Genomic DNA, 15417 nt, shown 5'->3' on the forward strand with positions numbered 1-15417 from the left:
TATTATCTTCTAGAGGAGGAAATAGGGTTATAAAGAAGCCAAATAACTCATCCAACATCCACATTACACAGTTGGTAAGTGGAACAAGTAAAGTCTAACCCAAGGCCGTCTGGCTCAAGAGTCCAGGCTTTTCAATGCTCTCTAAATTCCCAGACAGCCATATTACCATGAAACCATGGAAACAAACGGGGACCTTAGCAGAGGAAAATCACAGGAAGGAAGCTATGAAGCAGACCTACTGAGTCACCACCTAAATGAGGCAGGAAAAGAGAAGGCTCCAGTAAGTGACCTCTAAGAGTTTAACAGGAAGATATCATAAGTGGCATGATTTGAGAACACTGAAAGAGTGCAATAAAACAAAGAAGTGTAATTAGAAAATGAGAAACAAGAAAAGGAGAACGAGAAAATATCCATAAGATGGTCTTAGTATGAATGAGCCAAGTGAAACATGGCGTGGTTTAAAGCACTGATGGAACACAAAGAAAAAGGACCCATTTCACCTTGATCCTAGAGACGTCCTCATTCAGCAGGTCCAAGGACTCCAGGAACAGAGTAGTAATTCTAATGTTTGCATATTATTTAATAATCCCAATAATTTAAACCATTTATTAGTTTTCAAGTTTTAGAATCAACCTTAAACAATGGAAAGAGACTTGATTGCAGAGCATGATACCAGTGTTAACAACAATGACAAACAGAAGTCCAAAGCTGATGGGAAACCGAGAAAAAGTGCAGCAAGGTTGAGGAAGACATTTATCTTACAATGTAAGGAATGAAAAATGATACTACAGGTAAGGGAAATAGGTCTCTATTTTAAAATTACATCTTGTGGGGTACATGAGTGGCTCGGTGAGTTCAGAATCCAACTCTTGATTTTGGCTCAGATTATGATCTCACTGTTCATAAGACTAAGATGAGCATTAGGTTCTGCACTGACAGAATTCTCAGAATTCTCTCTCTCTGCCCCTATCCTGCTTGAGCGTATGCGCTCTCTCTCTCTCTCTCTCTCTCTCTCTCTCTCTCTCAAATAACATATATTCATTCACACATACATACATACATACATACATACATACATACATACATATATATATATACATACATAAAATTATATCTTGTGATGGTTAATTTCATGTTTTAACTGGGCTAAGCCACAGGGTACCCAGATATATGGTTAAACATTATTTCTAGTGAGTCTGTGAGGACATTTCTTAGTACAGTGAACATCTGTATATCAGGAGACTAAGCAAAACATATTGCCTTGACAAACACTGGGTGGCCTCAACTAATCAGTTGGAGACCTGAATGGAACAAAAGGCAGAGTAAGAGAGAATCCACTGTTGTGTATCTGAGTGTCTTCAAGCTGCGATATTGGTCTCCTGACTTCAGACTCAGACTGGAGTGGAACATACATCATCAGCTCTCCTGATTCTTAGGCTTTTGGAGTCTGCCTGGAACTAAACTACTGGATCTCCTGGGTCTGCCCTTCTCAGCCTCCGTAATCCTGTGAACCAATTCCTATTGATACTGAGTCTCTGGAGAACCCTAACTGGGACATATATGTAACTTCAGCCATTATGTCTTTTTGCCCTCAGATCCAGTTCCTGCACTTCTCCTACACACTGTGTTTCCTGGTTCCTTGCCACCTGGCTTCCAGTGGGGTTTGACCAATGGGTGTTTGATGGGAGAAAGGGAGGAAGGTATAAGCCCAGAGGTTTTTCTCTCTCCCACTCCACTTGCTACCAGTGATTTTATCTCCTCCAAATTCTAGCTTCTTCCCAAGAGCCTCTTCTCCCATGTTCTCAGTTCCTGCTAGGTATGGTTCTGAGTTTCTCTAGCCCTGGGGGTAGAAACAGCTTTCTGATGATACTAATTCCTGATTGCTTCGCCATCCTTTGGCTTCTGGGATTTCCCATCACGTGTGTAACTCTTTAAAATACCGATAGTGACTCACCGGCTGGCTGGACCTGACTGAAACAGTATAAAGATAGAAGTTCAGGAATATATGGGAAGGTGAGGAGAGAGAAGACAGGTGGCTGAAGCGACCTATACGTCATCTTCACATAGGAAGTCAGTAGACGGTGCTTAAAACTGACAAATCAATAAGCAGCAGTATGCTATATTACTTATATTCATGAAGATACCTAAGAAAAGAATATAAACCTGGAACAGTTAAAAGTGTTGCCTCAAATAATGGAGGCAGTAAAGAGACCTGTGGTTGCCAGGAACTCAGGGGGGAAGGGACAGATGAATAAGAGATGAAGCACAGGGAATATTTACGGCAGTGAAACATCATGTAAGACAGTGAAATGCTTTAAATCATGGCATTGTGCATTTTTCAAAAATCACAGAACTGCACACCACAGTGAATGCTAAGGTAAACTTGGGACTTTCATTAATAATAGTTTCCATTTTGGCTCACCCGTTGTAACAAATGCACTACACTGACACAAGAAGTTTACAATAGGGAGCACTATGTTTCGGGGGGTAAAAGGGAGAACAGGGGAACTCTGCACTTTCCAGTCTTCTTCTGTAAACCAAAAGCTGTTTTAAAAAATAAACTCCCTTAATGAAAGGAAGGCAGAGAGACAGAAGAGGAGGGAAGGAAAGAGGGAGAAAGGGAGCTACTTAAAAGTCATGGAGGAAACTTAAATGTGGATTACTAAGTGAAGGGATCCAATCCAAAACGCCATATGCTTTACGTTTCCAACTATGATAACATTCTGGAAAAACAAAACAAAACAAAACGACAACAACAATGACAACAACAACGACAAGAACAACAACAACAAAAACACCTTCGGAGACAGTAAAAAGACCAGTGGCTATTAGGGTTTAGGGGGAGAGAGGAAGTGGTAGTAGGTGGAGTACAGGGCACTTTAGGGTGGTGTAACTATTCTGTATGATACTGCAATAGTAGGTACATACCATTTACATTTCTCAAAACTTATGAATCTATATAACACAAAATAAACCCTAACTGTTAATGATAATGTGTCTAATGATAATATGTCAATCAATAATGGCTCATCCACCACTTATAATTAATGTATCCACATTAGTGCAAGGTACTATAGAAACGAGTGGGGGTGAGGAAACTGGATTTTTTGTGTAATTTGTCTCTAAATCTAAAATTGTTCATACAAAATGGTCCGTTTAAAAAAACCCTGATTTAAAAAAAAAGAAAAAAGAAAACAAAAGAAAGTGTTGCCTCTGGGGAAGAGGTGTTCGTGGGGGAAACAACTTTTGTTTTTTTTATTGCAAGTCCTGATCTGCAATTTGGATGTTATGGGTATTTTTTTAACTATTTCTATACAATACCTGGATTGTAATTTCTCAAAAAAAAAAAAAAATCTGTACACCTGCCAGAATAGATAACATGAAAAAGACCATATTAGCAAGTGTTGGCAAAGCTATCAAGTATTCAGAGCTCACAGACACTATGCAGGCACTCCTATAGAAAGAAGTTCATGTAAATTGGTATAACCATTTTGGAAACAGTTTGGAGGAATCTTACCAAAGCTGATAAGGTGGATGACATGCGACCCAGCAAATTCCCTCCTAGATAAATAAATACTATTCTAAAACATGTTCACCAAACGACATGTCCTATAATGTTCACTGAAGCTTTATGCATAATCACCCTAAGCCAGAACCTACCTAAATGTCCACCAACAGTTGCAGAAATATTGTAAACTATTCATATAAGGAAATTCTATACACCAATGAGCATAAAGGATCTATACACACAATAACATGAATATCACTAACATAAGTTTGAGTGAAAGAAGCTAGGTGTAGGACACATAATTCCATTTCCATATAGTCCAAAAACAAGCAAAAGTTGTATATTTTGTAAGAAGTCAGAATAATTCCTGTCCCAAAGGAGATATAGACCGTGACTGAAAGAGGCACAGGTGGTCTCTTGGGGTACTGGTACCTTGTTTAATGAGTGCAGGTTCCACAAGTATATTGAACTTAACTTCATCAAGCTGTGCTCAGAATACTTTTAATAATATATGTCCTTTTTGGATGCCTGGGTGGCTCAGTCGTTAAGTGTCCAACTTTGGCTACGGTCATGTTCTCACGGTTTCTGAGTTTGAGACCCACATCAGGTTGTGTGCTGACAGCTCAGAGCCTGGAGTGTGCTTCGATCCTGTGGCTTCCTATCTGGCCCTCCCCTGCTCACACTGTGTCTCTCTCTCAAAAATAAACAAACATGAAAAAAATAATATATGTCCTTTTGAATGTATACTATACTTCTGTAATCTTATTTTAATCTGAGTGCAGACCCGTAAATCACACCCTTTTTTTCTGTACAGTCTCTACTAAACATTTAAAGAATATGTACTTTAAAACATCCTAGAAGAGAGAAATATGTATATGTATATATATATATGTGTATGTATATATATACATATACGTATATGTATATGTGTATGTATGTATGTATATATACATATGTGTATATGTATATGTGTATATGTATATAGACATATATGTATATATGTATATATATTTGTATATGTATATATACATATGTGTATATATATATGTGTGTGTATATATATATATATATACATATATATATATATACATACACATACACATATATATATACATACACATTTTACATAACTTTTTTCAATAGTTGGAAGAGGAGGAGGAGGAGGAGAAGAAGAAGAAGAAGAAGAAGAAGAAGAAGAAGAAGAAGAAGAAGAAGAAGAAGGAGGAGGAGGAGGAGGAGGAGGAGGAGGAGGAGGAGGAGGAGGAGGAGGAGAAGAAGAAGAAGAAGAAGAAGAAGAAGAAGAAGAAGAAGAAGAAGAAGAAGAAGAAGAAGAAGAAGGAGAAGAAGAAGAAGAAGAAGAAGAAGAAGAAGAAGAAGAAGAAGAAGAAGAAGAAGAAGAAGAAGAAGAAGAAGAAGAAGAAGAAAGAGGAGGAGGAGGAGGAGGAGGAGGAGGAGGAGGAATCCTCAGGAGGAGGAGGAGGAGGAGGAGGAGGAGGAGGAGGAGGAGGAGGAGGAGGAGAAGAAGAAGAAGAAGAAGAAGAAGAAGAAGAAGAAGAAGAAGAAGAAGAAGAAGAAGAAGAAGAAGAAGAAGAAGAAAGAGGGGGAGGGGGAGGGAGAGGGGAGGGGGAGAAAAGTGATGTCAATATGCCCACAAAATAATTTTTACATTGCATTTTATTGTCCAGAAAGAGGAACCCATTGAGAATTCCTTAAACTGGATTCATCTCCTCCTTTTGTCTGGGGATTTCAACATCTACCCTAGTGGTTCTTAATCCAAGCTCAAATTAGAATGATCTGTGGAACTGACATCCAGACATCAGGGTGATTCTGATGTACAGCCAGGGTTTAAGGCTAAGGCAGCTAACTAAACATTAACGCGCTGTAGTAGATACGCTTCATGCTGAGCACAGTAAAAGGGAAATGTTCATAGCAGCCTTCCGTATATGTACAGTATGGAAACATACATTCCAAATGTGAATCAACAGTAGAATGGATAAGCAAATTGTTAAATAATCATGTAAGAGAATATAATGTGGAAGTACCAATCCCTGAGTTACATCTATCCAAAACAACACCAATGAGCCTTATAATGTTGAACGGAAGAAGCCAGATCTAAAGAAATGCATATTATTCCATTATATTTTTATAAAATTCAAACATGGACTAATTTAATCTGTTGCTCAAAGTCAGGATATTGATTACGTTGGGGAACGGATATGGAGCAGGAATGGGGAGTGATTGCAGGGAGAGAATTTATGGTGCTGCTAATGTCCTCCTTTTGGAGTTTCATGGAAGTTAGAGGCCTAAGGTTATACAATATAAACTTATGTATTTACTTTACATTTTCAGTGTGTCCTCAAACCTATATGCTGAACTAATTGCAGAAGTTCATCTGTATTAAAAGCAATAGAATCTTTGAAATAAGCTCTTTGGCCAAAAAAATAGTAACAAAGTTGACAGTGGGATGGATCATTATGCGTCATGATTGCTACTAGTTCTTGTTTTGTTTCTTTCTTTACCTATCTGTTTGTTTGCTTGCTTGCTTGTTTGTTCGTGTTTAATATGATGTGGTCCTGGAGCAGACCCACTGAAGGTGATATTTTGGAAGTTAATATATTAATTAGAGTAAGTGGGTTGATGAATCTGTTCACTAAAGTCTTTCCTAAAGACAATAGCATATGGTGTAAAGCCAATTATATGATTTTGAAACAAATGTAATTTCTTATAAACTCACAGTTTTTATGGGCTCCTATGTGGCTCAATTGGTCAAGTATCTGACTTCAGGTCAGGTCATGATCTCACAGTCTGTGAGTTTGAGCCCCGAATCGGATTTGGATTTTGGATTTTCTCTCTCTCTCTCTCTCTCTCTCTCTCTCTCTCTCTCTCTCTCTCTCCTGGCTTTTACTCTTTCTCTCTCTCTCTCTTAAAAATACATCAACATTAAAAAAATAAAACAATAAAAAAATAATAATTTTGATTTTGAGACAGAGAGAGCACAAACAGAGAAGGGGCAAACAGAGGGAACAGATGATCCAAAGTGAGGTTTATGCTGATCGCACTGAGTCTGGTGTGGTGCTTGTATTCACAAATTGTGAGATCATGACCTGAGCAGAAGTTGGACACTCAGCTGACTCAGCTACCCAGGTATCCCTAGACTCCCATTGTAATCTAGACGTTAGCAACGTTAACACTGGACTATTTGAAACTATCCTTGATATGTTGAATGTACCTAATAAATTTATGAATTGAAACACTTTATTTATTTAAATGATACTAGACTGAATCATTTATTTGAAACGTTATTTTATGATTATGGTAGTCTTAAAGTTTATTGCATAAAAGTTAGAAAATTTAAAAAAGAAGAAAGAAAAATGGTCATAAGTCAAACACCTGGAGATAAGCATATCTAAACACCTTTTTTTATGTTTACGTATTTTTGGCAGAGAGAGAGAACGAGAGACAGATGAGCAAGAGTGAGCGATGGGAGGAGAGAGAGAGATAGCATCATAAGCAGGCTCCACGCTGTCAGTGCAGAGCCTAATATGCAGCTTGGTCCCACACACTCTGGAATCATAACTGAGCTGGAATCTAGTGCCAGATGCTTAACCGACTGAGCCATTCAGGTGCCCCTGGAGGTAAGCACCTCTAACACTGTGGTATAATCGCCACGGAAGAGGTATATGTACATGTATTAACAAAAATTAGCTATGTAGCTGTGAATCCCATTTCTGGTCATCTAGTGATATGAGCATTTCACTAGGTCATAAATGTTCTGCAGGGCTATGAATTTTAAAGGCCACATAGCATGCCATAACCTATTTAAACACTGCTATTGATCATTTAGGGTGTTCCATTTTCTTGCTTCAATTAGTTGCTACAAGTAGAATTAGCTTTTCATGGTCTAGACACAGTTTAGTAAATGTCAATTAAAAAATAAAAAGAACTGCAGCCGGTAATGTGAGGCGGAGGAACAGGTATGACCAGATGTGGCTTCACCTTGACTATTGCTGGCAGTCTTTACATCCTTCTCTCCCTCATCCTCCTTTTCTCCTCCTTGACCCACAACCTCCACCTCTTTATTGCTCCTTCTTCTCATCCTCATTTCTCTGTCTATACTGGCCTCCTTGCTTCCCATCAGTACACACGTTCACACTCCTGCCTTGGGGAATTCATGGGTCCTTCTGCCTAGATCACTCCTGTCAGCAGGTAGTTCTCTCATTTCCTTGAGGTATTTATTGAACTGACACCTTTTTCAGCAGGACCCTCTGTGTCTAGTATTTCACCCTGTCTAGTATTTCACACCCCCTCCCCCAATTCTTCTATCCTCTCCAAGATGTATTTCCTTTTTTTCCCATTCATTATTCTCTACCATAGTTTCTATTTCCATTACCTTTGTCAATTCCCCCACTGGACTATTAAGCACCAAGATCACAGTGATCTTTGCTCCTTTTGTTCACTTGTGGATCCTCAGGGTGTAGACTGTGTTGTCCCACTCTAAATGCTCCAAAAGTATTTATTGAATGATTCAATGAACCAACAGCACTCCTTTCTTATGAAAGTTTTATAATTTTGTACTTTACAGTTACATCTATGATCCATTTGAGTGAAGTTTTGTATAAGTTATGAATTTAGGTCAAGGCTTCTATTAATTAATTAATCAATGAACCGACTAATTAAACAATTAATTACTTAGTTCATTGATTACTATTGCATACGAACACGTAATTGTTCCAGTAACACTTGATGAAAGACTATATCCCTTTTTCTGTTAGGTTGGCTATATGTCATTATCAGAAGTTGCGTGAGGATGCTTGTGTATGGGGTCAGTTTCTGGATTCTCCGTTCTATCTCTTGACCTGTGTCTCCATCTTTCTTTAATATCACACTGCCTTGATTACGGGAGGTTTATATTGAGTCTTAAAATTGTGCAACATGAGTTCTCCAACTTGGTTATTTTTCAGAGCTGTTTGGCTGTTCTAGTTCCTTTGTCTTTTCACACACATTTTAGAGTCAGCTTGCTGATATCCACAAAAGAATCCTGGCATTTCGACTGGGATTATGTTGAATCTCTAGATCAAGTTGATAATTGACATCTTACTAGCGAGGCTTCCATGGGTAGATATGGCATATGTCTCCATTTATTTATATCTTCCTTGATTGATCCAATCAGCCTTCTGTGGCTTTTAGCATACAGATCCTGTGCATGGCTGTTAGATTTAAATGTAAGTATTTCAATGTTTGGTGTGATATTAAATGGTTCTTTAAAAGCATTTCATATTCTAATTGTTCATTGCTTATGTATAAAATAAAACTGAGTTGTATATATTGACCGTGTATTCTGGGGCTTATTTAATTATGTTTGAGTTCTAGAAACCTGATGTATACCCCTTAGAATTTGTTTCATGTTGATAACCCCATGATTTAAGAGTCGCGGCAGTTTTCAGGGCACCTTGATGACTCCATCAGTTGACTACCAGACTGCTGTGCTCAGCAGCTCAGGTCATGGTCCCATGGTCAGGGGATTGAGCCCCGTGTGGGGCTCTGTGCTAAGCATGGAGCCTGCTTAAGCTTCTCTCTCTGTCTTTCTCTCTGTCTCTTTCTCTCCACGTCTCTGCTCATTCTCTCTTTCCAAAATACAAATTGAAAAATAAATACATAAAAGAACCGAGATAGTTTTTATTTTTACTTTTTCCAATCTGAAGGCCTTATCCATGCCTTTTTCTGTACATGCCACGCTTGTAATCAGGGGAGGTACTGGTGTTTATGTCGCTTTGTACACAGAACTGGCAGATTCCTTGCTTTTATTGTCTCCTTCGTTGGATTTCTCCCAAACTTTTCCCAATCAAAATAGGATTCAGAGGGACCCTATTCTAGTTTCGGTTCAAGATGGCTGTGTAGGAAGGCCTTGAACTCAACTCCTCCAAAGTGAAAGAAGATTTCAACTACCTCCATATTGACCTTAAACTATCCAATTGATTAACTTTTTCTTTCCAGCTTCTCTCCTTCTTTATGATTCTTTATTTTTGGGACAGAGGGAGACAGAGTGCAAGTGGGAGACAGGCAGGGATAGCAGGGGACATAGAATCTGAAACAGGCTCCAGGCTCTGAGCTGTCAGCACAGAGCCCAATGCGGGGCATGAACCCATGAACCATGAGATCATGACCTGAACTGAAGTAGGATGCTTAATCAGCAGAGCCACCCAGGCGCCCCTTCCCCACCCTCAGCTTATCTCTTAATTCAGGATCCTGAAAGCAAAGTATCACCTGATGGGAACTGAATCTACCACTCTAGCATTAAGGACAGCCTGAGCCAATAAGATTCCACCCTCAAGCCCAAGACAATGACCAACCTGACCTTAGTGACCACCTGTGTATACCTACCTCTTTTTGTCCCACATTTTCCTTACATAAACCTGGAAGTATTTTCAGCATGTAAGAGGGAGTCTTTGATGTGAGTCTGCTGCATTTCTGGTGTCGGCCTCTGAATACATTTCCCATTTGTTTCACCTCCACTAGTTCCTTTCAATTGCGAACTTGTCAGTAATGGGTAGCCAAACCTCACCTTTTTTGGGTCCCCTGGAGCTAGGTGCTCTTGTGCCTGAACTCCCTGACTACGTTTCTGGTGAACCAGCCAGAAGGTGTACTTCCAATTTGTCCAGCTCCCTGGGGATTGCACCCATTGATATAACAATTCCTCCTGAGGAGCTGAGGACTGACTGCACAGATTGTGCCTAACAAAACATAGCAAATCAAAAGACAGAAAAGAAAGAAAACAGCAAGACAGAGAGACAGTAACAAAGGGAACACTCACCCCTAACGTTGCCAAGTGTAGTTGGGGAAGGACCGGAAACAGAGTCCTCTGTCTTTGGGTATTCTGGCACCTGACCGTCCCACATAAGCACCTCATTCACAGAGACCCCTGTGTCTCTCCTTGTCTCTCCAGTGGCCTAACCACCCACTCCTGCACAGACAGAGACACACCGCTACGCAATCGCACAAACATATGCACGCTCACACTGCCGGCACCACCACGGATCTCAGGCCCAGTTTGCCACAGACGCCCACACACACTCGCACGAACTCACGCTGGATCTCTGCCCTCGTGCGTACTCTCTCCATGAATTCCCACTCATAAGCCTCGCTGCTGCCCACAACCCACACCTGCCCCTCCCCCTCACACATCTCCCATCCTGAGCCACTGTCTGAGGACAGGGCTCGGGGTCAAAGGAGCCCCGGGTGTGGGAGGCAGCAGCAAGGTATACTGGCATCGACTATGAGAAGCCTGCCTGCTCCTGAGTTGTCCGGGGACATGTGGTCTTCGCTCTGATCCTGACTGGAGGCTTTGCTGACTGGATTCTATCTCACCAAGGACACAGCACCCCTCTGGGATCAAGGGTCCTGGCTGAAACCCCCCGAGTCCTGGCCACACTGTACCAGGACCCAATGGACCAATTTGGTCCCACTGTGCAATCCCCTTCCCTGCCTTTCGGCTCTGGCCTATACAATAAATCTCCAAATAACAGGTCTGTCTCTTCCTCCTCCTCCTTCCAGGCTCTTCCTGCCCAAGAAGGCAGGCCTCTGTGCACATGGCAACACCGGCCCCACCCCAGTACTGCACCTCTCCTGCACACACAGAATCACCCGGGCAGCGGCAGGACAGTCACACTCAGGTCCCTTCCTCATCGTCCCTCCTCAGGTCCCCATACACACACACACACACACACACACACACCAAAAACAGAAGGGCTTTTAGCTTCCTGTATGTGTCCACATAAACATCGTGGAAACTCTTCAAGGCTGCCACACGTTATCTCTTCCTCAATTCTCTCCGGGGCACGTAGAAGACAGGAGACTCATCCACCCATCTCTTCCAGGACTGGTGGCGTCCTCCATTGTTTCTGCATGGGCAAAGATAGAAGCTCTGCACCATTCACGCCCACACAGATGCAGAGCACCTGACGCATGTGGGCACATGCAGACACATTTGCGTACACGCGCACACACGCGCCCCCACGCAACAGACACCAAGAATGATACGGGATATTTGCAAATACATCCCAGATGGTGTCACTCTTGTGCCTCGCCCTTTTGCGATCCCCCTTGCTTTCTCACCCAGGGATTCATTTCCAGCCCCCAATGGCCTTGGACCAGTTCTAAGAATGGCTGTCGGGTTGCGGGAGGACATGGCGTGGTGGGGCACATGGAAGGAAGTGCGAGATTCTCACCACAGTGGCGCCTGGGGACACGGCAGCTCCTGACCCAAAGACTGGCAGGCAAATCCAGACTGAAGGAGCAGGGGGAAGCCCGGGACAGGGCGGACATCCACGGGGAGCATTTGTGGTGAAGCACTGCTCCTCCCGAGTTGCTCTCCAAAGCCCCAGCCCACAGCACAACTGCATTTGGTTTGCAGGCTTCGACCCTCTGTGTGTTTGCAGCTGAGTCTCTGCAGGTCCCCTGTCATCCTCCCACCCTCTCCCCATGCTACCTGTGTCCCTGTGTCGGCGGACCTTCCATTTCCAAGCCAATGTGTGGCCCACGTTCCCTTGCCCATACAACACGCAGGTCAACACACCGCATACTGGGGTTCTCACCGACACGTGAGCACGTCAGATCACTGTCTTCTGGTCCCTTCCTCCCTCAGGTAGTACTGCAGGGGATTGGGCCACAGGTCCTCGATGATGATCTGGAAGAGGACACAGGCCGGCGCCACATTGGGCATAGCCCACTCTCCTCTCTGGCCGGGGGCCACCCACATCCCCACTGCTGACGAAGGCCTCAGGGGCCCCACCTCGGCAATCCTGTTCGCCCCTGGGCAGCTGTGCTCACACAGCCAGTTGAACAAGTTAAGGCTGGTGGGGTCATGCCTGCGACTGGGAGCTCCACGTTCATAATCCCAGAACCACCGGACTGGAGTGGAACGCGATGTCCTGTAGCCTGCAGGAAGAGAGGATTTGAGGAGCAAGCTGATGGCCTCCTCCCCACCCACCTGCCCCTCCCCCTCCCCCTCCCTCCTGCCCCTGATTCATGCTTCTCATCCCCCTGCCCCGCACCATCATGGGACCCACACCCTACCAGCAAAGCTCAGCTGATACTCCTTAATGATCACTGGGTTCCGGAAGTACGGGTTGGCCCCAAAGAAAAACATCACTCTGCAGCGGTACTTGGGATGGCCCACTTCTTCCACCTGCCGTGAGCAATGGGACAGGAGGGGGCAAGTGTCCTCCCTCGGGGTCCTGAGCTACTTGCCTGGCTGTGAGGGTGAGCACCTTTGCCTCACCCTCTCCTGCCCAAATCCCACCCCCGACGGGACGGCCCCCAGCCACAGCCTCCCCGGTCTCACCTCCAAGTCGACCACGTAGCTGAGCACGTCTTTGTCCTGGGCACCGATCATGGCCGACAACTGGGGGTGATTCAGAATCTGTGCTGTGTCAAGGAGCTGTGCCTTCAGATGCTGTGGAAACAGACACAGCCCCCCTCCAACCCTCCCAGGCTAAGAGCAAGGGACTAGATCACGGCATGTGCAGAAAGACCAGGAAACACTAGTCCCCACACTCCTCAGCCTCTGCAGATGCATCAGACCCCATCGACACTGGGCAGTCCGTTGGCTTCCTGTACCTCCCACGCTGTCTGCACACAGCAGGGAGAGACTCCACTGCCTGCACGCCTCACAGTTCCTTCCTATATCTGACCTGTGTGGGCTGCCAGCAGCCCATCATAGCTTGTGATGTCGGCATGTGCTCTGACCCCTCCTCACGGCTGGGTTTCTTGGCATATTCCCGTGAAGACCTATGTTGTCACCAGCCTCCTGAGTCCAGATGGAATAACATGGCTTACAGGAACCCGACTGCACACTTACGCTGCAAGCAGAGGGTGTGGGAGGGAGAAAGAGATCGAGAAGCACGGACGAGGAGGGCCGAGGAGGGAAAAGGATTAGACACAGTGACACAGCCAGTCCGGAGAGAAAGACATGGGTGGGACCGAGCCGGAGCCTGAGGACAGAGAGGGAAGCAGGGGTGGAGATACCAGGAGAGAATCCTCTGTGTGTGTGTGTGTGTGTGTGTGTGTGTGTGTGTCAGGGTCTGAGGAGGCAGCTTGTACCCCATTCGGAGTGGGTCTCAGTCGTCCTACTGTCTGGCAAAGGGGCGTGGCGTGGTTCCACTAAAGGTCATGAGTGTGTGTCTGAAATGCTCTCTTTTGAAGGAACTGCTAGGAAACGTGCACAGCCTGTGAATGTGAAGGTGGGTGTGCGGCCTGCGTAACTCTCCCATTTTGCAGCGAAATATTTCCTTGCCTTATCTGCTCTGAGTGAAGGCTGCTTTGTGCTACCCTAGCTCTGGTAGCATGGGGACACATGGCTCGTGTCTGCAAGTAATATTTGAGACCAGCCTGCAGGCCAACGTTGGCGGAGACCTAGAGGAAACAGACCCAGTCACCAAGTCCCCCCATGCCCAACAACCGCCCCTGTCCAAGGCCTTACACTGGATCCCAGACCACACCAACCCAGGGCCAGGGACCATTCCCCAGCTCTCCTCTCTGGGGGCCATCGCCCTGAGGCACCCTGCTCTCAGTGCCCAGCCCTCCTGCACAACAGCCCCCGCCATCACCCACCAGCACAAGGAAGGATACCGCCTGGGCCCAGAAGCCAGGGATGTGCTTGATGATGGCCCTTCTGTGATCCAGGTAAGAAATCTGCCTCCGAAGAATCCTGCGCTTCAGCCGCCATAAGGCCCTGGAATCCTGGGCATTCCCAGCGCTGATCTCCAGCTGAAGACGCTCCAGTGCTGCCAGCGGGTCCTGGGCTGAGGCAGGACGCAGCGCTGGCTCTTGCTGCTGCAGCGGCTGGGAGAGCTGGGGCCCCTCCTCCGCCTCTGCATCTGCCTCGCGCTTCTCCTCTTGCTCCTGAAACTCCTCCTGCTGCTGTCTCTCAACTTCCACCTCCTCCTCCTCGTGCATGTCCTCTGCTTCTGGCTTGGCTTCCTCAGAATTCTCCTCTCCAGCCACCTCATCCTTGGTCGCCTCGCCGTCCTCTTCTTCCTCCCCGATCACCACCTCAGCCGCCACCATTCCGTCATCCAATATCAGCACCAATTCCTCCGCTGGGCTTGCCACCTGTATCTCACACCCGGCCTGGGTTTCCTGCACAGGATGGGCGCTTGCCGCCCCTGAACCTGGGGACTGAGGCCAGCCCACGCCCTCCAGCGCCCCTGCATTCCCGCGGGGCCGGGACTCTCCACCTTTCGCATCCGGGACGATCAGGGCCCAGGGTCGACGGGAATCTCCGCTTTGTCCGGACCGCGACACGCTGGCCATGACGCTCGGCCCCGGCCCCAGTGTAGCTAGGGCAGCCTCAGGACAAGGACAGGAAACGGCAGCAGGTGGGGGGAGCCTTGGCCGCAAGACCATTAGCTCCCTGAAGCCTCCCGCCGCAGCCCGCCAAAGTTGAGCGCAGGCGCACAGGCTCTGGGATTTGAGGACTCCGCATTGGCTGTGGCTGCTGTGGAGGAGGGGCCGAGACAGAGGCAGTGAAGAGTGTGCGCATGCGGCCTGGGGGCGAAGTGGTTCCAGGGCAGGTCAGGCCAGCTGGCCAGGTTCGGGGAGCAATCAGTTGCAAGACAGCAAGACAGGGTGCTGGCCGCCAGCAAGCGCGCGCCAATGGCCGGTCCAGGCTCTGGAGCGAGTGCCAAGGTGCCAGCGTGGCCCCCGTTTGCCGCATGTCCTCTTCAGCGCTGTCACCTTCCAGGCTTCACTTGCGAGGTCCCGGTATCGCGCAGTCTGTGGTCGCTTGTACACCCTTTCCCCAGAGGCCTCACTACGGGCACCAGAGCGTTCAGCACAGGATCGTCCACGCCGTGAGCCACTCCCTGCTCCGTCCCTTGCCCCTTCTTCATGAAGCTGGGGCAAAGCCTGGA

General features: G+C 45.9%; 1 protein-coding gene across 1 annotated transcript; it reads right to left on the minus strand.

Annotated features, from left to right (window-relative positions):
- Positions 1-12099: 12099 nt before the first annotated feature.
- LOC145715211 (testis-specific Y-encoded protein 8-like) lies at positions 12100-14983 on the minus strand. Its single transcript, XM_081794913.1, has 5 exons — positions 14135-14983; positions 12849-12926; positions 12581-12692; positions 12297-12442; positions 12100-12191 (listed from the first exon to the last, which is right to left on the minus strand). The coding sequence occupies exons 1-5, from the start codon at positions 14909-14911 to the stop codon at positions 12120-12122; spliced, it is 1185 nt and encodes a 394-aa protein (XP_081651039.1). The 5' UTR covers positions 14912-14983; the 3' UTR covers positions 12100-12119.
- Positions 14984-15417: the final 434 nt, after the last annotated feature.

Source organism: Panthera onca, unplaced genomic scaffold (genome assembly GCF_046562875.1).
Source record: "Panthera onca isolate mPanOnc1 unplaced genomic scaffold, mPanOnc1 haplotype 2 h2.h2tg000170l_path, whole genome shotgun sequence".
Classification (NCBI taxonomy): Eukaryota; Metazoa; Chordata; class Mammalia; order Carnivora; family Felidae; genus Panthera; species Panthera onca.

Excerpts from the sequence above, each read along its gene's own strand:
- LOC145715211 (XM_081794913.1), bottom strand. The coding sequence starts at position 14,911 with ATGGTCTTGCGGCCAAGGCTCCCCCCACCTGCTGCCGTTTCCTGTCCT. Across the intron at positions 12,927-14,134 it reads CTGGCTTCTGGGCCCAGGCG|ATTCTGAATCACCCCCAGTT; the intron begins GTATCCTTCCTT and ends GACACAGCACAG. Across the intron at positions 12,443-12,580 it reads GTATCAGCTGAGCTTTGCTG|GCTACAGGACATCGCGTTCC; the intron begins GTAGGGTGTGGG and ends CTCTTCCTGCAG.